General features: G+C 30.2%; 2 protein-coding genes and 1 non-coding gene across 4 annotated transcripts; 1 reads left to right on the top strand and 2 right to left on the bottom strand.

Moving 5' to 3' along the window:
* Window positions 1-24: 24 nt before the first annotated feature.
* Window positions 25-11,241, bottom strand: LOC145194535 (uncharacterized). 2 transcript variants are annotated; one of them, XM_090068482.1, is made up of 7 exons: window positions 10,504-11,241; window positions 7,344-7,458; window positions 6,600-6,684; window positions 3,765-4,086; window positions 3,274-3,400; window positions 523-1,552; window positions 25-329 (listed from the first exon to the last, which is right to left on the bottom strand). In XM_090068482.1, exons 1-7 carry the CDS (start codon window positions 11,078-11,080, stop codon window positions 255-257), a joined length of 2,331 nt encoding a protein of 776 aa, XP_089924608.1. In that variant the 5' UTR covers window positions 11,081-11,241; the 3' UTR covers window positions 25-254. The 2 variants fall into 2 exon arrangements, with proteins under 2 accessions (XP_089924608.1, XP_089924609.1); XM_090068483.1 differs by having other exon boundaries at window positions 243-411.
* Window positions 11,242-15,247: 4,006 nt separating this feature from the next.
* Trnan-guu (transfer RNA asparagine (anticodon GUU)) lies at window positions 15,248-15,321 on the bottom strand. The gene has a single exon. It is a non-coding gene; the product is annotated as a tRNA-Asn (tRNA).
* Window positions 15,322-16,580: 1,259 nt separating this feature from the next.
* LOC149880771 (histamine H2 receptor-like) lies at window positions 16,581-18,355 on the top strand. Its single transcript, XM_090068486.1, has one exon. The coding sequence runs from the start codon at window positions 16,696-16,698 to the stop codon at window positions 17,608-17,610; it is 915 nt and encodes a 304-aa protein (XP_089924612.1). The 5' UTR covers window positions 16,581-16,695; the 3' UTR covers window positions 17,611-18,355.
* Window positions 18,356-23,988: the final 5,633 nt, after the last annotated feature.

The following is a 23,988-nucleotide window of genomic DNA, read 5'->3' as shown; positions in this document are numbered from 1 at the left end:
TTATTCAAAATAAAACAAAGAAACTATTTTCATTTAAACGATAGTATTCCATTTTTGAAATTGAATTATTGTTTGTCTAGACGTTTTTTTCAATTAAAAAATTTTGATGTTATAAAAAAATTTTTTTTTAGTTTTATTTACTTTCCACTGATAAATTTAAACGCTACAATTATAAAATAAACTGCGTCAAACTCTCAGCCACTAACGAAAAAAAATATTAATCGGTATAAAACGTGACTTTGTTAACGATAGAATTACAAACGAATCGAACTAAACCGATTGAACCTGTTTTTTATAGTGATCAGTAGTGAAGTTATGTGAGGGGGGTGCTGAGAATAAAAAATTCTTAAGTATAAAATATAAAAGAAAACAAAAACATTCGAAATGACTTTCGATTCGAAATAATTAGAACTAGAAAAAAAATTTTTTTATAAAAAAAAAAACGAAATTATCCGATATAAAAAAAAGGTAATTATTAATTAGCGTTTTATTATTTATCAAACGTTAACGAGAGAGCCGTACCTTCATTAACAGGTCTTTTTCCGCTTCAATTTCTGCTTTGAACTTGTCTAATAACCATAGATTAAAAATTAACTCATTGTCTTCCGGAAATATTTTTTTTTTAATGGGATGTTTTATTATCTGGTGTCTCTGTTGGCTTTTCTTTTCAAAAATCCACTCGTTAAAGGTACGTTGACGAGGATCGCTGAGTCGAGAATTTCGCTTAAATGCTATTTCATTTTGTTTTTTTAATTCTAACTCGGCGCGTTTTCTCTTTTTCTTCTCTTCGTCTGCCCTCTTTCTTTCCAGCCATGTTTCAAAAGAGACGGCGGCCGACTTTAAATGCTTCACAGAACGTGGCTCTTCAAAATGTTGCTTTTTATTTTGTGATTGTTTCTTCCATGACTTCCATTCTTCAAACGTCATTCGTTTGACTTCTCTTCTCCTAGAACGGTGAATGGAGATTGAGGTTTTTTGGCAGGAAAGGTTTTGTATTTCTAACCAGTATTCGAAAGATCTAACTCTGCAGGTTTTTTTGCTTATGAATAACCGTGATGACAGATTTTTGTCGATCGCAAACTTCTGCCTTGGTTTTACTTTACAATCGAGCCAATGATCAAATGACGAAGCTTTTTCAAGAATTTCACCGTTACTTTTCAGTATATTAATATCTCGCTGGAAGTTACTTTCGCCACGAGCGAAATCGACAGTTGAAGAATACACAGAAAAAGAATTTTCCAAATAATCTCCAGTTCTTTTTTCTTCTTTTTCACTATTCGATTTGGTCTGTAGAAGATTTAATACGTCTTGTTTTTCGGACGGCTTTGGATCAAGTACTTTCTCTTCTTCGCGTCGTTCTTTAGGATTTTTGCTTTTTATATGGGTTTTTTTGTTTTTCCAATTTAGTTTAGAATTTTTTTCAAGCAGTCTGATACTCTTTGTGAAATATTCTTTATTTTCAATCAAGCAATATGTTTGTTTTGAAATGGTGTTTCTAGGGTTGTTTGGGGCGAAATCGTGAGAGCTGCCATGTATAAGGGGAACTTTGTTCCTTATAAAAATCAATATTATACTTTTATGCATTCACAATTAACACACTATTAATACATACTTAAAAAAAAAAAAGAACTTAAATACACTTTTACAAAAGAAAAGCTTTTATTATTTTAACCAAATAAACTTGGTAACATTTTGTATTTTCCTAAAGTGAATATCAACTTGTAGAAAATTAAAAATATTTTGCAATTTCAACCAGCTTATCAAAGGTTTCGAGATTTTGAGGTTTGGTTTTCTAAACTTTTGTACAAATGTGTCGGCTGTCTGAATACACACTATTCTAACGTGTTTTATCATTATTCTCAAGTATTTTTTTTTTTACTGTGGGACAGTATATTTAGAACAGTATTTGTGCGACAGCAAAGAATTTGTGCACCAAGCAGCTTTTTTGTGCACCAAGCAGCTTTTTTGTGCACCAAGCAGCTTTTTTGTGCACCAAGCAGCTTTTTTAAATTTAAATTTTGAATGTTTCAATTTTAATCCTAAAACATTTTTTCTAATGCTATTTTGATGTTAAGGCGATGCTATTTTACCTATTGATCATATGGGCAAAACCACTGAGCCAAGTCTGAGAAAAAGAGGCAAAGTTGAAACCCTACTAAAACATTATGCATTCACTGGAAGGGAGATCGCTAAGAAAGCTGGTCTCAAACAGAAAGTAGTTCATATCGACAACAGAAAACTTGAAATGAAACTGACACATCGAAAAAAAACTGACCTCTGGTCAGAAATTGATTAAATTACCTCGTTCCACGCAGGTTTTGGCACATGAAAAATACTGCTGAACAATATGCAAAGCGTAACATAAAAAAAAAGCGTAAAAGGCTTGAATGGATTAGGTCACTAAATCTTGAAGTTGGCTTGCCACCATCATATAATGGTATATCTGTAAGTCTAGAGGATCCTCATTATTATTTACTTGAAGATTAAAATTTGTTCACTTTTGAATATCACTCCTATTTGTTAAGAACTGGAATGAGAAAATGTTATTAAATAAAGCTCCTCTAATCGGCTATAATTTACATAATGTTGCTTTCTTGCAGCAAACACAATGTTTCAAATCTACATCTTCTCTTCCGTAAAATAAACTATCTACAAATTTTTTAGGTTCAATTTATACACATTCATAATCCCTAAAAAGCTCTCAAATATTGTCGAGATCACAATTGAAAACAAGACCAAGATGTGACAACTCAAACCCTAGTCATACTGAAAAAACTTAAATGGTTCTGTTCAAAGCTATTTAATTTTTTTATATTTTAAAAAACAAAGTTTTTTCCACACAATCTTGAATTTCTATCTTTCCAGCAGAATGACTCAGACAGTTACCAAGTGATAAAGAGAGGAATGTTTATGAGTTTACTAAGTGGAATATCACTACTACCAAAAGATACAATATCAGCACCATAAAAGATACAAATCAAAAAAACTTCTTCAAAACAAGGTGGTTTGCCAAGTATTAACAATTCTTGGATTGCTTAAAATCTTTTCTCAATTAGAACCAGTTTTTCAAACTGGAATCAAACATACAAAGTGTTTTGAAAATATCTATTTTATAAATGCTTTTTAGATCATTCATACACACTGAGTCTGTTCTTACTTTTACTCATTATATTTTAAAATATTAAATAAAAATTTAAAATATTAATTGCTTTGAAATAATAAAAAGGGTCAGATAATTGCATATAACAAACTTAATGCAAAGAAAAGACTTACATCTCTGAGTATATTTGGTGAAACGGCCTAACAATCTTAAATTTGTTGTCTTCTTCATATGAATCATTAAAGTTGCTGCTTTTTATTTGCTCCAATAATAGGTCTTCAGATCCATCACCTGGGATTTCTAAAAAATCAAATTAAGCTCAATCAAGTTTAGTTTGAACAAAGGAGAACAAAGGAGCAGTCAGTGACAATGATAAAGCACTCTCTTAAAATACTTCTGATTAGAAACTGTCTGCAATGAAATAACATTGTATACACTCTTACACAGCAGCAACCTTAAAAGTTCACTTCAATGTAACTACTTTCTTTAATACAACCATTGTTTTTTTAACTTTACCCATTCTCTCTATTTTCAATAATTAATGTAATTCCATTTATACAAACTCAATTAATGGAAATTATCTTTATTAACAATTTATACAATTTTTAGATATTCATCTCTGCAATCGATGACTTGAAAAATTTCATATAAAATTTTATGTTACCTTGTCTGATACCATCTACTTTTATATGTCCTGAATCTTTCACTTTGCTTTTCGGAACACAATAAATAAATTTTTCTGTTTGAACTAGATTTTCATGGAATGTTTGAAGATGAGGAGCAGATCTTGGACGGAATGTATTAGACAACTTTTTCCCTGAGCTTTTAACTTTAAACGTATCAACCTGATCATTCTGACTTTCATTATCTCCTTGAATTGCTGCTGCTGGTGTTAATAATGCTTCAGTTATTGGCTTTTTTAACAAGGTTTGATTTGATACTTTGATGGTTTGAGTTTCTAAAAACGGTAGCTGTTCTTTATTTAACTAAAATAAAATTTAAATATTTGGTTATTATTTTTATTTATTTATTTTTTTCAAAATATTTAAAAGTTGGTTTAACTCATGCTGATTAACTCATGGTTAAAGGTTTGTTTGCAATCATAAACTAACAAGTGCACAAGTGCAAGAGATGCATAATTTAGTCCTCTGGGGAGTGTTAATTTATGCTTTTGATTTAAAAAAAAATTATTAACATTTTTCATAGTCCATAATAAATAAAACATAACTGTAAAACATAACTGTAAAAGAACTGTAAAACTGTAAAAGAACTGAAAATTCCTGAGATCAACCTTTTCTGATCCATTACTTTTTAACAACCAGAAGACTCAAAGGTACTCACTTCAATACCATGCGAATGATTTTTAATAAAAAAATATACTAGACAAAGTTAAACTTGCAAAAAAATTATAAGGTTTGGAATTTATTTTATTTCATACAATTTTAAAATGTATAAAACAGAAGATGCAAAAGCTGTAAAATTACAAAGTATCTAAGATATAATTCCTTGTTAAAAATGCTTTAAAACTTTAACTGCTTTTTAAAGATTTTATTTTGATATTGTTATTTAAATTTAAATTATGTTGTAGATATTGGTTTGCAGGAAGTGAATACCCAGCACGGATAATTTTTCTTTGTCCAGAAGAAATTTTTAGCAGGTCTAATAGGATGCATAAATTAGACTTTAGGATTCCATATATTTGCTCACCATTTGTTACAAATATCTAATATTTTGATAATTGTGCTTAAGTGGTAACAGAAATATTTTTCAAATAAGAAATATTCCCAGTTTAAAATAAAGTACAGGGGGGATAAAATGTGCATTGATTTTTTCTGCAGTGAGAGTTTTGAACCTCTTTCTGGACAGTTTTTTGCTGATGAATAACCGTGATGACACATTTTTATCGATTGCGAGCTTCTGCTTTGGTTTTACTTTACAATCGAGCCATCTCTTACTGGAAGTTTTCAGCAAAATTTCCTTAAGTCATGAACTCATACTGTTTCACATATATTTACTATATAAATGTGTGATAAGGTTATTGTTTCATTTATAATACAATCATCAATAAATCATCAAGATGCAATATTAGATCAATAGAACTGCTTTGTTTATACTTTGTAATTGCTTGAACACAACACCTTATTCTACCTCATTTTCTGTTAACTTTTGCTCTAAATCAATTTTTGATGCTTCATTAAGGGGACAGGTTGAATTGATATTAAATTTAAATTTAAAATTCTTACAAAAAACAAGCAAAAAAAAAATGTATTCAATTTAAGATTTTTGATCATAAAATTTATTTATCAAAAATTCCAAAAATGTATCATTTAAGAAGTTACAATTTAATTAAGCGACAAATCATGACATCATAATACAGACAAATCATGACATCATAATACAGACAAATCATGAATACAGTTTTTTCTAAGTAAGCTTATCATAGACAAATCATGAATACAGTTTTTTCTAAGTAAACTTAACATAAAAAATATTTATACAAATTTTGAACTTTTTATATAAAATTGGTATCGAAGGTATGTTGAGTCTTTTTTAAAATGTATTGGGCCCAGTTTAAAAACTAATTTTTTATGTGCATGCAAAATTTCAATGAAAAATATTATGAAGCAGACGCCTAATTTTTTACAGCAGAATAGGTACCTTAGCTTAACATTTTTCCCAATGTTATGGGGGATGGGGGGGGGGGGGGGCCAGCCCTCATAATGATTTTCTAATTAAATTAATTATTTTTGAATGATGTTGTAAACTCTAAAATTTGCTAATCTTGAAATCAACGTTCTAAAAACAAAATGTTTCTTCTGATTATAGGGTCATTAAAGTAACACAATAGTGTCAATTTTGAATTCCTTAAGCGCTATTATAAGGTTTGCCAAATTTTAGAAAGATTGCTTGAATCATTCTCAGGTTGTTGAAGGTTAAAGTTCTTCCATTTGCTCTTTTGGTTGTTGCATAAATGATAATCAAACATATTAAGTTTTGTATGTCAGCAAAATTTCATATACTGGATATTTTTTATTTGACTTTGTCAGTTTTTGTCTTTTTTTTTAAGGATTCTTTTTTATATTGCAGCCAGAAACAAAATTAAATGGAGTCTAGTTGTAGATACTTTAAACTGATTTTTGTAATAATAATATTAATTTACAATAAAATCTAATTTTGTTTTCTTTTTGATTTTTTTTTTGTTCTGAATGATATTTTAAAGTAATCCAATGTTCTCAGACTTACTGCTTAATTATTCAACTATTACTGCTTGATTATTTAATTATTACTTAATGTTACTGCCTAATTTTACTTTTAAGTAAAATTAAGCAGTAGTCTGATTAGAAATCAGACGAACTGAAAAATAAATGCATAAAAGCATTGGAATTCTCTAATGTTTTTACACATTTATATATTGTGCAACAGAGAATGCAATATACTGTGCAACAGAGAATGCAATAACAATCACAAAAAAATTTAAAACCAAATAAAGTAAAATTACTTCATTCCTTTCTAGAGCCTTGGTAGCATAAGTAGCATTTTGGAGTGATATTGGAGGGAGAGTTTGATGGCAACCTAAATTCTCTCTAACAACCATAAAGAATATTTCAGAGAAATAATATTTCTTAACAAACTAAAAGAAGACTTTTCACAAACTAATAGACCAATAAAAAAGAAAAAAAATAATTAAACAAAAATTTTAGAGAGTTAAATTTCTTGAACCAATAAAAATGTAATTTAATTGTATGAAAAATAAGCTTTTAGCTGTTAACTTCTTAATTGAAGAAATTCATAGCTTGAATTGTTATAAATTAGAGTAAATAAACATGGATTGAATGTCAGCCATCCATAAAACAAAGTTACATGTACACATACTTTTCTTGTTTACATTTTCTAAGTCAAAATCAGTCAGCATATCCTTTGAAAGGTAACCTCAACAATACAGCAAAATTAAAAACTTTACAGATAATTCCTAGAACACAAAATTTGGTCAGGTACTTTTTCTTAATTCCATAGTTACAATATATGTAAAACTTACTTGGTTTTACAGAGGTGCTCTCAAGTTCAAGATAAATAAAATGTTACTTTCTCAAAAGTAGTCAAGCTTAGAGCCAATTCATGACTTAACCTTAAAGCTAAATTTATATCTACACATTTTTCTTTTTTATATTTTTCATGAGTGTTTGCATATATAGGTAAATTTACCTGAGGATAAAATGAGATGCATTAGCAGCAATTAAATTACCTAGCAAAGTGAAGATCATCTTGATCCCTTTCACTAAACTTCCAACTATAAGCTGAAATATGTTTTTCACATTTCCAATGACCATTTGCTGTTGCAAGATGTAAAGCAGTAAACCCTGAAGAAAAATTATTGAAGACTTATACTTGAAATTAATTTATTGTTATTTAAAAGATAGACAAATTAAGATATCTTTTTAAAGTTAGCAATAAAACCTTATTGACCTATTTGAAAAGAAATTTCTGTTTAATATAAGATAAAATTTACTAACTTTTACTAGCTAGATGCAATCAGCGACTATTATTGACCAGTAATAACATTATGGTAAACATAACAAAATATTATTGGTCAGTAATATTTAAGGGTGATATTAAATATATATGGTTAAACTGTTTAAAAATCAGTCAGGGTTCAAATACTTCATGCTATTTTTTGTTTATTTTATTTTATGTTAAGTTTCTGCTACTCAATTCTTCAATTGCAAGTATGAACTTCTATGCGATGCAGATGATTCAATTTGGTGATTCAATGGTAATTTTTTTAAAAATCTCTGGAACCTTGTTAACAAGGTTAAAAATGTTATTACCACTAATCTTAAAGTAAACAAGGTTTTTAACTACTTAAAGTTGTTTAATGAAAAAAAAAAGAATGCTTCAGCCAGAAATTTCTGAGTATTGGGAAGTCATTTTTATGTTTGAATCTTCTTACAGTCACTATGGAACAAATGTGATCTCTAAGCTTACAGTTACTGACCATGTGTGACCATGTTTGTAAGAAGGACGTAGAAACAAGTGATGTACAATTGTTACATACAATAAAACAGAATTGTTATATAAATATAACAATAAAATACAATAGTTACATGCAATAAAACAACTTTTATATGCAATTAAACACACAATTATTTCAATTTTACAGTTAGATTTTTTTAAATTATTTTTATATGATAAGTTGTGTTCTGGATAAAAAAACAAGATTAAAAAATTGTTAAGTTAGTTAAAAGAGTATTGTGTTGTGTTATCGATCAAGAGTATTTTTAAATTGGATTTGACCGTAAAGAAAAATGTTAAGTAGATATGGAAATGTTAGATTTTGAGTTCTTGTCTTCTTTTTTTTATTTTTTATTTCTTTCTTTAAAAAAAAGTTTTTTCATGTTTATTCAAGGTTGGTCTGGTTAAGATTATTTTTCTGAGAATTATGCAATAACCATAAATTTCTTGTGAAAAACTGGGATGGGTGTGAGGTAAATGTGATCCGCTGAGTAGGTGTTTTCCAGGCTATTGCAAAAAGTTGTGAACACTTTTAAACTAATAAGGAATATTTCACAGTAACATTTATTTGATATTTATGCATCAGCATATGATCTATAAACAGAGTTCGAAGATGTATCTATCTTCTCTAAATGATCTTCCATAAATGATCTTATTAGCTTTCTCTAGAGAGTAATCACACACATAAATAGTTTACACAGAATATATAAATCTTTCACCATAAGAATAAACTACGCTTGATGAACTAAATATACAACAGAAAAGTTCAGCTGAAGTATTGTTAAAAAAAACCTAGAGGAAAGCATAACCACAAAAAGTTTCGTTTCATACAAAAAAACAGTTGCTAGTATTCTCCAAAGATAAGTTGAGAATTTTAAGGGAAAAAATAGCTTTAAGAACCTGAAACCTGAAAATTGTTAGCTTTTAAAGGTTTATTTTAAGGAATAGGCAATTTGGTTTTTTGGACTCCAAAATGACTTATTACTTTTCGCACTAAAATCAAATATCAGACCTTATTACGCTAATCAAAATTTAAATTTTAGAATTATCTTATTGAAAACATAGTTACATTAGAAAATTTTCAAAAACACGTTATTTTCAGAGGTTACGGCTTGATTTATGACATCAAACAGTGCTACGATTGTCTCCATGAATAACTTTTCTATGCACATTACATAATAGATAAGAGATCTTCATTTGGTTGATATGTTTGAATATTCTTTGTTTTGTTGTTTATAGAAACCGACGATAGATAACCGATGTAAAAACTATCGAAGTTATTATCAATTTGTTTCTTAACGCTTTAAAAACTTTTAAAAGAATATTTTTAAAACTATATTTTATTTCCACATTTTAGTTTACATTATTTTTTAACAAAAACAATTTAGCTTTATATGTAAATACACGTAAAAGCTGTTTAGATTAATCCGTATTGACGAACAGATTTCGCTTTTATGATACCAAGATTATTAACTGCATTTACTAGAGAATTACGAAGATCTCCACAATACACCTTGTGCTTTCTCATTTTTGAATGTGATTTTAATAATTTTCAATCAAGTATAAGGAAAAGTATATGAATTTATAAAAGAAAAAAAGTTTGAAAATTAAAAGCAAAATACTTTTAAAATAACTTTTTCTAAAAAACGTTATAAACTGAATTCGATTGTTTATTAAAACAAATGAACTTCTAATTATAACTATATATTTGTATGATAGGAATCGATTTCGTGAGTAAAAGAAAAAAAAGTATAGAATAAAAGTATGGATCGAATATGTTGGAAACTAAATAGTTGATTGTAAAAAATTAATTGTTAATCATTTGTCATTGGTCAACGTCAGATTCTTTCATCACAAATTTACTTTGGCCCGAATATTTCATCTTTCGAAATATATCTAAAATTTCGATAGATTTGGTACAAAATCGATATGAAGTTGAAACCGGGACTTAAAATTTTTCTCAAACCGTTTTATGTAAAAACTATCGAAGCGAGTATCAATTTGTTTCTAAACGCTTTAAAAACTTTTAAAAGAATAGTTTTAAAAATGTATTTTATTTCCACATTTTAGTTTAGATTATTGTTTAACAAAAGCAATTAGTTACGAATTAATATATAATTATATATATAATTATATATATATAATTATATATATTAATATATAATTAATATATAATTATATATTAATTCGTATTTTTTTTTTTTTTTTTTTTTTTTTTTTTTGTCGTTACATCATTTTGCTTTAGAGGTTTTTTGAAGAGAAAAATGGAAAATCTTTTTATAACTTATTTTTGCCACTTTTAAAGGCGAGCTATACTCGCTATTTGAGTTCGAAAAAACTTGTTTCACTAAGAAAAGAATTTATAGAAAAATGAATAGCAAACCAATTCTCACCTTCTTTATCTGACTTGCCTAACTCCGAACCCTTTTTTAGCAGCAAACTTACACATGACAAGTTACCTGAATTGGCTGCAATGTGTAAAAGTGACCTCCCATTTTTTGTAGCATTGTTAACAACAGAGGAGTTTTTTTCGATAATATTTCTCAGTAGGGTAAGATGGCCTTTAAAACTTGCGGTAAAAGCTGCTTGAAATGCTTTTAAGGAAGCTATTTTGTTTAAGACTTCACCCACCTCATCACAAGCTTGAACTGCTTCGATTTCATGCTTAAGAACGTTTCTGGTATCACCTTTAAAAGCGTCGACAAATAATTTTCTGAAGCTTTTTTCTCTAAACTTTACACGGAGCAGTGCTCCGCTTTTTATCTTTAAAAAACTTAATGTTTCGTTTTCTTCAGCTTTAATGTCATTGACAAACAAGTCTTGCAACTCAGCCAAGATACCTGTTCTTAATTCGAGCTTGGATTTTATATCGCAGATGGATGTATCCGAACTAATATGATTCAAAGCAATCATTTGATCATTGGGTATGTGTACAAATAGCTGCAATGTCGATATTCTCGGAGGTCGCATTATTACATTGGGAAGCTTCTGCAACAAAATTATAATTGGCAATATCTACGAAAGTATTATTCAAAATCAAAAATTCCAAAGGAGTCATTGATATTACTTTATAATTTAAAAAACAACGTTTAAAAAAAAAAGACTTTTTTTTCTTAGTTACCATGGAATGTAAAACGAAGCTGAAATGCAAACAAGAAGTTTACAATTTTATTACTTTCATAAAGTTAAATAATAGTTTAGCGAAAGTGTATTATGGAATCCCTTAAAATTTTCTTTTTTTTTATATTCTTCATAAAAACTTGAATTTGGCCGGGTTTTTTTTTTGAAGAAGAAGAAGAGGAAGAAGAATTTATAAAGTGATGTACGAAGATACTTCTGTACTTCATCCAGTAATTGAAATGTCTTTGGTTTTTTATTAGCTACTAAACCAGTGTTGAGAAGTTAGTATATTAACTAGCAATCAGACCTTAAGGAAAATAGCAGCAGTTTGCTAATAATATTTGTAAACATTATAAAACGAAACTGGGCATTTAAAATGTAGCTGAACTATTTTAAAAGATAGCTGAGCCATTTTGATAAGAAGCGCAGTCTAAATCATTTCGTAAAGCCTGAGCAGACTTGTCAATGGATTTTGAAACTCAGTTTGACATGGAAGACAAATTTTGTTTGGTTAATAAAAATGTATTATGTATACAAAAGATTACATGACCAGCGTCGAGCGTGGTGAATTTGTATTTAAATATTATATATACTTTAATGTATTTGTATATATATATATGATATATTAGGTTATCAAGAAAGCTCTGCCGGTTCGATGTATGCTATTTTTATTACTTAATTTTCTGAATAAACAATTTCTCAACTGTCACTTATTACATAGCGTTCAATGTAGAATTAAACGCTCTTTCTGACAATGCAATTCTTTTTTTATCTGCGGCTAAATTTTCCCTGTTTTTTTAGCCAATTACTAATTGGGACATAGTGCTCTTAAGACGGTTAGAAAAAAATTAATCAGTCATTTGGGGCCAATAGTGTAAGTGAACACAGCATTCAGCGTTGATTCACAAAATTTCTTCCCGGAGACCTGATCCACTGTGAAATACTTCTTATCAGAAAACAGAACATTTTAGTTACCGGGGTTTTTTTCTTAAGAATCCAAAATCGCTTCTTACTTTTTTGAAAAATGTTAAGATGTAGAGTAAGAATAATTTTTTCATTTTCTGGCTCTAGATTTGGTTTCTAGGGGACAACCCTCCTAATGGTCTTCTCCGGAAAATTTATCTCCCTGGCCACCGCCCTCATGGTCTTGAGAGGTCCTTTTTATTCCATCTTTGACCTTAGCCATAGAGGCCTTGTTGAGAACAGGACTATTGTCATTGGTTCTTGGTTTTCTTTTGACATTATCCTCACTCAACAAACAACTTTTGATGTTGTAAACTGTCATTCTGGATACATTAAGGGTCTTGACAATCTCTGAAAAGTCCAAATCCGCGTGGAGAGCCCTGACAACTTGTTCACGAATTTCTTCTTTCATTTATTCATAAGTGTTTTTCACCAAAAAAATTATTAATATTCTACAGATATTGGTTGTGGCTACCACTGGTAATAATTTTGGAAAGATTGAGCTATATATACACAACCCAAGTTGAAAAAAATGTCATGGGTGAACTAGAGAGTCGAAAGCGGTAAAAATTGAACAGGCCTTACGCAGTAACGTTTAAAAGTATTTTTACTACCATTTTTTGCTTTTAAAAATATGTATATTGATAGTAGGTGGAGATTGTTTATTCTATTATTAAATGTACATTAGTGACATTCTGGTACAGTATAAAATTTGTTATTGGATTATTATATTCTAAATAAATATCTTTCGGTTTGCTCGGGTCAAAAGTATTTTTATTTTCACAACTAGACAAAAAAAAGTGAAAAAATGAAGATAACTTCAAAGTCCATAAAATTTATAATTATATTGATCATATATTTATCTAATTATTAATATAATAAAATTTATAATTGTATTAATCATTATTTGTTGGGCTTTTGAGGTAATCACAACAGCACATCTTTGAGACATTGAATCGACAAGCTGAATTAGTGTGTCTTAAGACGTATTTTTCCATTTTTGGTTTAAAGCTGCAAACAAATCTTTTTTGTTAGGATTTTGTTTGCCCTTAATTTGAACTAATTCTGCTACACAATCACGGAAAAATATTCCCATACTATGACACTACTACCTCCGTACTAAACGGTCGGACAGTGTACCAGGGTTTTTCTCGTTTTTTGGACGTCTAATACGCTTAATACCACCAGATAAAAGCAAACTATTTTTAGTCGTCATATTCATCTGGGTGTATTCTTTTTTATGTTATTTTGTTACGGCTATCACCATGCTACCAGCACCAAAATACACTTACATCTGGAACGCGAACCCTACCCTTGACTATGCATTTCTCGGTGTTCATATTAGTTCCCCTTGATTTTAGTGCCAGGGCTATATTACAAAATGCGAAAAGTCTCCAAAAGCTCTTTTCTTCACTCCATGACACTTTACTCCAATCTTGTGCAATCTAGTGTAAATACTCTTCTGCGAATTTCACTCGAGCCATCCAGTTCTTTTTTAAAATCAATGGTTTTTGACGAGGAAGTTTCTAGACTAATTGTTGTTACGTAAACGCCTTTTTACAGTTGAATCGAATATTTTAACTTCAAAATATTTGTTGTATACAGAAGGAATCTGCGGTACAATAAGAAGAGCATCATCTTTTGACAATCAGCACAGCTGATGATCGTCCCTTTCAGTAGTTTTTCTTAATCGACCTGGGTTTTGTTTCGAAGTTCCTTCGCGTGCTTTTATCTTGATCCATACACGTTTCTTGATCCATTCACGTAAAAGCTGTTTAGATTAATCCGTATCGACGAACAGATTTCGCTTTTGTGATACCACGATTATCAACTGCATTTACTACTGAATTACGAAGATCTCCACAACACACCTTGTGCTTTCTCATTTTTGAATGTGATTTTAATAACTTCCAATCAAGTACGAGGAAAAGTTTATGAATTTATAAAAGAAAAAAAGTTTGAAAATTAAAAGCAAAATACTTTTAAAATAACTTTTTCTAAAAAACGTTATAAACTGAATTCGATTGTTTATCAAAACAAATGAACTTTTCTATCAATTAAAACTATATCTTTGTATGGGTGTACATATTTGTATGGGTGCATATATTTGTATAACCACTAAGGTAAGTATGGGTATTAAGGCCCGGCGAAAATAAGGCCCACTAATCCAAAGTTAGGGAAAAAATAAATTGTGAAACTTTTTTTCGACATTAAAATATTAGAGTTATCTGGTTTTATCACTGGCAGCAAAAAAAAAATCAGCATTTCTTTACCGCGCATTCGACAAAGGTGGGCCTTAATACCCATACTTACCTTACTATTTACACTCATTTCCATGGCAACTCTGATTGTAAAATCAAAAGTTCCTGGCAGAAGGTTGAAAAAAATTAAAAAACATTCTTCATGAAATTTGACACACTTTCGATAAAAATTCTTCTTATGAAACTGAAAAAAAATGTTTCTTCACACCATCCTTTCAAAGCATTCTCACAATTGTACTGCATATGCTTATAATGAAAATGTGTCACGAATCTTGTAGATTTTAAGGTTTTTGATATATGATTATTGCAAGTCTCATGTCGGCAAGACTGCTTTTCTTAATTTTTAGACCTTTTATAATCGTAATATTTAATAAAAACACTTGTTTTAACATTTATAAACTGTAGCCACATAATATAAATAGGAATTGGAAATAAAACACTGGGATATTAAAAATAATACCTTAAATAGAAATCACATCGGCGCTCTTGAAAGTAAGCTCTTTGTTCGTAAATGACTGACATACTCAAGTTGGTACCTTTAACTGGAGTTTCGTAGTGGAAGTATTTTTTAAATAACGCGTTCGTATTAGCCAATTATCATGTTATGGTTGGTCGATAAAATGCGTGCCATTATACTATATCCACACAATCTCAAAGCAACCATAAAAAGATTTAAAATCTCATTGTCGATACAAACTTTTCATTTCACTTCTTTTGTATGGTTAAAAACTGACTTTTAGTTGAACGTTTAAAAAGGTTCCATTGATATTCAAGCATAAATTAAAATGGAATGCGCTCCCGGGTGGGCTTGAACCACCAACCTTTCGGTTAACAGCCGAACGCGCTAACCAATTGCGCCACGGAAGCCTGTTTGTTATGAGATATATAATTTATGAATAAGAATTCCTCTAAAACAAAGTTTTTTATTAAATGTCTGTTTCAGCCAATGATATATTAAGAATAACTAGATGTCTAACTGCCGTAAATCGGTATAAGAAAAAGTGAAGCAAAAATCGGCCATTATGGGGGGCAAAATCTTTACGCTATTTATCAAAACAAAACAAATACGAAGCTTTTGATTTGTTAAATTTGCCCCCCATAATGGCCGAATTTTGCTTCAAAAAATACGCGAAAGTTAGACATCTAGTTATTTTTAATATATCATTGGTTTCAGCAGACAGCTTCTCCTCATTTTAAACAGATCACTTTTAAACAGATTACTTTTAACAAGTTATATTTTTTTAATTACAATAAATAAATACCGGATCTAGATATTGGTTAAAAGGAGGAAGGGGTGGGTGAGCAGTTACCATACTCTTACCGCGCTTGAATATATGCAAATTCTACCAAAAATTTTTTCAATTTGAAAAAAATTCTGATTTTGAACTCAAAACCCAGATTTAAATCCAACAAAACATCTTTGGGAATATTTCGATAGTCAATTGAAAGGCGAAAAACCGACCAATAAAAATTATTTTTTCCAGGTGCTTTGGGATTGTTGGACAAATATCCCCATAGATGTTCTGATCAACTTAGTTGACCCGATATGTTGTTGACTCTTTACCTTGTTGTTGTTAAGCAATCTTAAAGTCTAGAGGCCATCCTACAAAATACTAATGCGCTGTGATGAAATATTGTGGACCCAGCAAGCACACAACGTTGAAACAACGTTGAAATAAAATTGGTCGACGTTGATCAACGTTATTTCAACGTTGTTTCAACGTTGTGTGCTTGCTGGGGAGGAATTAGAAATAGTACGTCTTTTTGAATTTTTTTCATTTGTTTATAAACTTTTGCATGATGTTTTCAATAAAATTTGAATTTCTCCCTTTTGTTACAAGCTATCATTTTTTTGAGTAATTTATAGTATGTAATCACATTATAGGAACAATTGTTGAAAATTTCATTTATTTTCAATGAAAAGCCAAAAAATTATGATAAAAAAGTTAAAAAAATGTAGCTGTTTACAAACTTTTGCACGCCACTGTATGTTGATTCTTTTTTTTCTTAGGTTATTTGCACTCCTTCGTCGTCTTTCATCATAAAGGACTGTCTTAACAAAAGGAATTTCATAATGAAATGACGAAGAAGTGCAAATAATCTTTTCTTATTAGTATGAACGGAGTTTTATTTATATTTTCGTTGGGATATAGATTAACAAAAAGCTAAAGATCATAAAAATGCTGGTACGACACTTGTAAATATTTTGCTTGCGTAACTGAGTAACATAATATCTCAGACATGAACCAAACAGAGTCTACAAAGCAGACCATTTGCACGTTTAAATTCTCTTTCAAAGTTTTTATGCTCGTTCTTCTTGTTACAACATCGATAGCAGCCATTATTGAAAATGTTTTCTTTTGCGCTGCAGTTTACTTCAATAAAAAACTTCATTCCAAGTCCAACATCTTGATTGTAAGTTTGGCCATCACAGATATAATTATTTCCGCTATTTTTCCAAATCTTGAATTTGTTTATATATACTTTTATCCTTCATGGCCAATTGGCAGTTTGGGAACAAAAACCCATAACATAGTCTGGATATTTTCACTTGTTTGTCCATTTGTTACCGTGACTGCCATAACTATCGAGCGCTTTATTATAATTGCGGGAGAACCAAGTTGGAAACATTTAATCACAAAGAACATGTATTTTTTAGTCGTCATATTCATCTGGGTGTATTCTTTTTTATGTTGTTTTGTTACGGCTATCACCATGCTACCAGCACCAAAATACACTTACGTCTGGAACGTGAACCCTACCCTTTACTATGTATTTCTCGGTGTTCATATTAGTTTCCCCTTGATTTTAGTGCCAGGACTATATTACAAAATGCGAAAAGTCTCCAAAAGCTCTTTGAAAGAAATGTTAGACGAGGTTGGGGCAATAAGGCAAAAAAGAGAAATGAAACTTGCTAAGACAATTACCATTATTATAGGAGTCTTGTATATGGTATGGATCCCTGTGGTTGTCATAGAAATTTTTTTCAATCATAATTTTTCAGACTGTAAAGTCTCAGAAATGGGAACAGTAAGTGCTTGGTTGACATGCTTCAACGGATGTCTTAACCCTCTTTTATATGCTTATAGAAATGCAGAAGTAAAGAAATTTATATTTTCTTGTATGCATGTCTTTCGACGAAAAAAAACAGCCTGAATGACTGCAGAAAGAGTAAAGATTTCAATTTTTGTTTAAAATTTCTCTAAGATTTTTCAATGGCTTTTGCCCAGGTTTGGCTTGTTTATTGAGAATCAGATGCACACAAAAATTCTGCTTGTAAAGTTGTTGCTTTAAATATTTGTTCTAATATTTGTTCTTCAAAATTTCTTATCTGTTTTAGTTAAATGCTGCAGGTTATAATGGTAATTATAATTTCCAGCATTTTACTTTTAATTTATAAAAAATTATAATTTGTATTTAGTTGGATAAACTTTTTCTAAACACAAAGAGAGAAAGTGTTACGTAGAAGCGAATGATAAATCACAGACTGAAGAGTTTGTAAAAAGAACAATTATCAAAGAAAACTCAAAAAGTACTCGAAAAAATATTTCAAAATTAAGAATTCTAATAGCAGAAAATGAAATGTTTACATATGTGCATGTTTTTCCCAGTGCATTTTTTTACTTTAGAAAGTTGTGGATAATGTACTGTATAGCGATTGCAATCCCGGGATCCCGGGATCACGAAATCCCGGGATCCCGGCCTTTTTTATGATCCCGAAATCCCGGGATTGATGTTAGACAATCCCGGGATTTCCTATAAGATCAAAAAAAACAAAGCGTTATGAAAGAATATATAAAAATAACAACAATTTTGCGTATCAATAAAATAATTTTTATTAATTATAAAATTGTAAAAAGTATTGTATTTTCAGTTGTATAGAAAAATACGATATCGAAAAGGATTGATTTAGAGAAAAACAAAAGAGAAAATCTTCGCACTATGTCATGTTGGTTAGCATATACACTATTTAAAAATTGAATACGATCTGATTTAAATAATAGATTTGTAAGCAATGAAAAATATTATGATAATATGCTTGCTTGCGATACCCGGACTTTGTATAATTTTATATTTCGGTTTATATTTATTTTATAATAATTCGTTATGTAATACAAATTTACGTTGTAAAAAGTTATTTATGTAAACACTTTTAAAATATTCGCGTTAAATTAGTTAAATTTTTTAATACCTTAGTCACTATTATTAATAATTTTTAATAGCTTATTTAGTATTGTCAGTTTTTTCAAACTGAAGAAAAGCGCTTTTCTTATAAGGTAGAATCTTAAAGTTAAAAATTAAATCAGCATGTCGTTTTTTGATTTTACAATTAAAAGTAACTCAGCTGTTTGGAAATATTTTCTACGGGATGAAAAAGGCCAGACAGCGATGTGTAAATTGCCAAACTGCAAGAAGATTTTAAAAATTGGTGGTGGTTCAACAAAAGGACTTCTTACACACATGTTGTCGGTGCATAATGTGATGGTCGAAATTCCAACCCAACCTCATATTACCAGAGAATGCACACCAAATAAACCACCAAAAAAGAAATCTAAGCCACTAACAGAATACTTTTCGATTTATGAAAGGGAAGATAAAACACTTTGTGCTACACTTGCTCGTTTAACGTCGTCTGACGGGCTTTCATTTAATGTGATTTGTTCTTCAACAGACTTACTTGCCGCTCTAACTGCTATGGGATTCAGAAATCTACCAATGTCAGTAAACACAATTTGTAATCATGCAGTAGAGTACAGGAAAAAAATAAGATTAGGTTTGGTTGGTTTAGTTCATCAAATTGAAATGCGCAAGAAAACGGAATTCTGTGTGGGGGAGAGATTTTCTTTGCCTTTTGATGAATGGACGTCACTTCGAAATCGTCGCTACATGAATATTAACGTTCATGGACAAAACTCTCAGTTCTGGAGTTTAGGTTTTGTGCGAATAACAGATTCAATACCAGCAGAAAGTGCATTGAACTATTAGAAAAAAGACTTAAAGACCATAGTCTTGATCTATACAGCGACATTGTGGCTATAATGACCGACAGAGCTAGTGTTATGAAAAAAGTTGGCAGGTTGCTGCCTAATAACCAACAATTATGTTTTGCTCATGGCATACAACTTGCTGTAATTGATGTTCTTTATAAAAAAAGAGAATTCGATGCAAATCAGCCAGATTTTAACAATCAATTTTCTGACAGTGATTCATCCGAGAATGAGGACATTGAAAAAGATTTATTGGACTACAATCATGAAAATGTAAGACCTAAAATTGAACTAAATGAAGTTCATTATGGGCCAGTCAGTAAAAAAGTACGCAAACTAATGCTAAAATTTAGACGATCACCTACCAAGAACGACATCTTACAAAAATATATTAAGGCTAAATTTGGAAAACAGCTGTCTTTAATAATGGACTGCAAGACATGGTAGAGCAGCCTTCTGTTAATGCTTAAACAATTTTACAAAGTAAAAAATTATATACAAAAATCATTAATTGATATTTACCTAGTGCAAGATAATTCTATAGCTCTGTCACATGATGAAGTGACATTATTATCAGAGACTATTACAACTTTAGTTCCCACTAAAGTAATGGTTGAAGCAATATGTCGTCGAGACTCTAACCTGTTTACAAGCAAAGAAATGCGTAGAGCTTTAATGACTCACATCCATGAACGCCTAGGCGATATGAGTGGACTTCTGCAATACCTGCATGACGGTCGTAACTCCGTTGAAGTCGATGAAGAAATAATTACAGTGCCTTCTTCATTTAAATATCGAAAACTTTCGGTAGAATTGCTGGATAGATTAAATGCTTCCAATCCTTCTCTAGTAAGAGCATCAGTTGAGTCTGACATGCTGGATTTGATTGAGGAACCTGAAATGGTACCTAGTCTTAAAGTAATACTTTAAGTATTGAAGAGGAACTTGATCGTGTTATTAAAGAAGAGAAAAGATTGTATTGGTGATTGTCCTTCTTTGATAACACTTGATCGTGTTATTAAAGAAGGACAATCACCAATACAATGAATTAGACGTGAAACATTTTCATCGAATATTCAAAAAGAAATCACACTACTTGAAAATGGGGGTACACGTGGCGATTATTTAGAAAGAGTTTATTCTTTTCTAATGACCGTGAAACCGACAAGTGTCGAGGCTGAGCGGGCATTTTCTTCCGCTGGACTGTTCAATACAAAAATTTGTAACCGTTTGGGCGATGAAACTTTGGACGCGTTATGCTTCCTGAAGTCACATTTCGAAGCACAAAAAACATAACATATCTCCTTATCTCTAACATAATTTTTTAACATTAATTAACTTCTGAAATTTAATTAACATGTTAAATTAAATTCATTTAATAAATATATTTTTAGTTAAATGTAATGTTTTTATTCTACTTTATACTATAAAGATGTTGTATCTGCTTTTCAATCCCGGAATTAATCCCGGGATCCCGGGATTGATATTTTTCAATCCCGAAATCCCGGGATTGAAAAAGATCTCCGGGATTGCAATCCCTAGTACTGTATTTGAATGCAATTTTTTTCTAGGTTAATGAATGTATTTAAGAAATAAATGTAAAGGAAAGTAAAAAAGGTTTTTTGTTTTAATCTCAACGATAATTTAATAGACAGATAATTTCTTTATTGTTATAAAGTCGTTTGTTCAAAATGTTGTTCAAAACGTTCAAATATGTATTTTTCAAACTTATTCAAGCTTTTGATTATGAAAGCTTTAATATTCGAAAAAACTACTTTTTAGAAAATTTAAAAAAAAGGCGACAAATTGCAGCGCATCTCCTCTACAAAATAGAACTTCTACCCGTTTAACATTTCCCAGTAATGATTTAAAATCATAATTGAATGTTCGTACCCAAAACATCGTCACTTCAAGGTTACCATGAAGTTACGATGCATGTTTTGGTTTCTTGAATGATATACTTGTTGCAGGGTCATTTGAATATTCCATCCATTTTCTTTATCGTTTGTAGGTTCTTACCAAAAAATTTTGGCTGTCATCACTTAGATCTTTATAAAAATTAGTTTTGCATGACCATTTAAAGACAAAAGTCATAAGTCATATGGTTAACAAAAAAAACGTTGTTATTTTGTTGACTTTATTTCGCTGAAACAAGCACCATCTGTTTTTGAATTTAGCATAATAATCTTGCAATAAACAGGCTAGCAGAAATAGCCTTTTTCATACCTATTAATCACCAATATTCTGCCTTATGGCAATACCGTAAAAGGTTATGGCAATACTGTAAAAGGTTATAGCAATACCGTAAAAGGTTATGGCAATACCGTAAAAGGTTATGGCAGTACAGTAAAAGTTTGCAACCTGTTTAATATTAAATGTTAAATTACCTTTACTGCCAAAATACTTTCAATGTTTTTGTTTCAATTGCGAAGTCGGTTTCCTGCTAACTTCGAAAACTGCTCAATTTTGAATATGGCTAATACAGTGCAGACGTTCAACTTTCATATCTCTCCATAAACATTTTCAATTGATTTATGGGATTTGTTGCCTCCATTACCATAGAACTTTGTGTAATAGAGACGGTGTTTCGTTATTAGCTGCTCAAATATATTCCTAGAACCTTCAGACTTCATTGCAGATACTTAACCACGGCAAATTAATAGCGCAAACAAGAGTGACTTTCCAAAAATCATATTATTTTGATCAGTTACTTTAATTCTCTGGTGGAAATTAAATGACCTATATGTTTCAGAAATTCTTTCAACATTGAACATCTTTTTAGAATCAACCAAGATGATGATGGCGGCGACAACACCTTTTATGGGAGAGTAGCCTCAACTCTACCACCAACCATTATTTGATACTCCAATTTCAGTACCAACTTGAGATTTTATTTCTTCAGCTGTAACTGCCATTGATTTTTTAGTAACTAATTCACATGCATTCCCACAAAGCTTAGAAAGTTTATGATAATTTTTATTGCTTTAGGCATATTAATCCTTGTTGTGAATCGTTGCAGATTGGAATAGTTTAAACCAATATTGCGCATTTTATGTTATGAGTAGATTTATATTATCCCATACTTTTGACATATTGAGGATATATAAAAAGATGAATTATAAAAAAATTCACACAAAACATTCAGAGAAGAATCTAATAAATAGCATAATTATACGACCAAAGGATTGCACAACTTTTCCAACCTTTTTTTTTTCTTTCTCAGCGGAATTTACACACAAAAATCTTTATTGATGATAGAGGAATATGATAGGAATAATAATAATAATAATAATAATAATAATAATAATAATAATAATAATAATAATAATAATAATAATAATAATAATAATAATAATAATAATAATAATAATAATAATAATAATAAATCTAGCAAAATTTGGTTTGTTTACGATTATTTGCACGTATTGACACAAAAGATTTTATTAAAATATATATAAATTTACAAATAATCACAAGTTTTTATAAATTCCTTTTAATTGATTTCTTGGAGCAATATGTTCTTTGAAACTGTTTCGGTGCTTTTTAACAACTTATGTAAGTTGTTATCTCTTCACTGGATGGAAACATTTTGCTTTGATGTCTCCTATACGTTTATTACCTCGCTTTGCAACATTGCTGACACAGGAAAGATTGAATATAAATATATTCGAATTCTCTGGAATACTCAGCCACTCCTGCGGTCTGTTTAATTTTAATAGAAAAAAAAGTAACCATGGCTTTTTGACAATAAAAAAATAAGAAGAAAAGGTTTCTTTTTTGACTCAATATTCAGAAGCATTGCTTGTTCCCATTTATTAATTATATCTATGCGGACTTTGAAGAATTAAACCAATCAATTAACAAAATTATTTCAAGCTCCACTCGTCAGATTTCTATACAAGTATCATGTAGCTATTGCTAAATAGTAGTCTGCAGTAATGCTAAGTAGTAGTTCGCAGTCAATGCACTAGAGTTGTATCGTGGTGAAGACGCTGTGGAGCACTTCTTGATACCCATGTGACAGTCATGTGACAGTCATGTGACAGTCATGTGACAGTCGTGTGGCATTCGTGTGGCATTCGTGTGGCAGTCATGTGACAGTCGTGTGGCAGTCATGTGACAGCCATATGAGTTTGTAAGGAGAGAATACTTTAGGTTTTGCTATGTTAATAATTTTCTGACCCATCATGCATAACTCACAAAGTCGTTGAATAAGGAAAAGATTACCAGCTCTAAAGATTAGTATCTCAAGTGTTACTCAATGGATTTGGTGGCTCCTTCTGCACCTTCATGATCGATTAATTTAAACTTGTTCATCGTGTAAAAGACATGCAAATTGTTAGCTAGGGCAGCAGCAGAAAATATATCATGCAAAAAGTACTTTTCGTAAAAAAGGCAAATGTACTCAGACATCCTCTAATCTTTTTTTTTATCATTGAGCTTAAAAGTAGGAGAGATTTTTTTGAATAATAAATGGCTTCTAATATTCACCTTGCACGACGATCAGAACTAGTGTAAAGAATGCGGAAACCTCTTTTAATATGTC

Source organism: Hydra viridissima, unplaced genomic scaffold (genome assembly GCF_058129835.1).
Source record: "Hydra viridissima isolate aposymbiotic clone 2 unplaced genomic scaffold, HvirCarnegie_v1 scaffold_12, whole genome shotgun sequence".
Classification (NCBI taxonomy): Eukaryota; Metazoa; Cnidaria; class Hydrozoa; order Anthoathecata; family Hydridae; genus Hydra; species Hydra viridissima.
The sequence above is the reverse complement of the archived record's forward strand: the minus strand, read 5'-3'. Positions and strand labels throughout refer to the sequence as shown.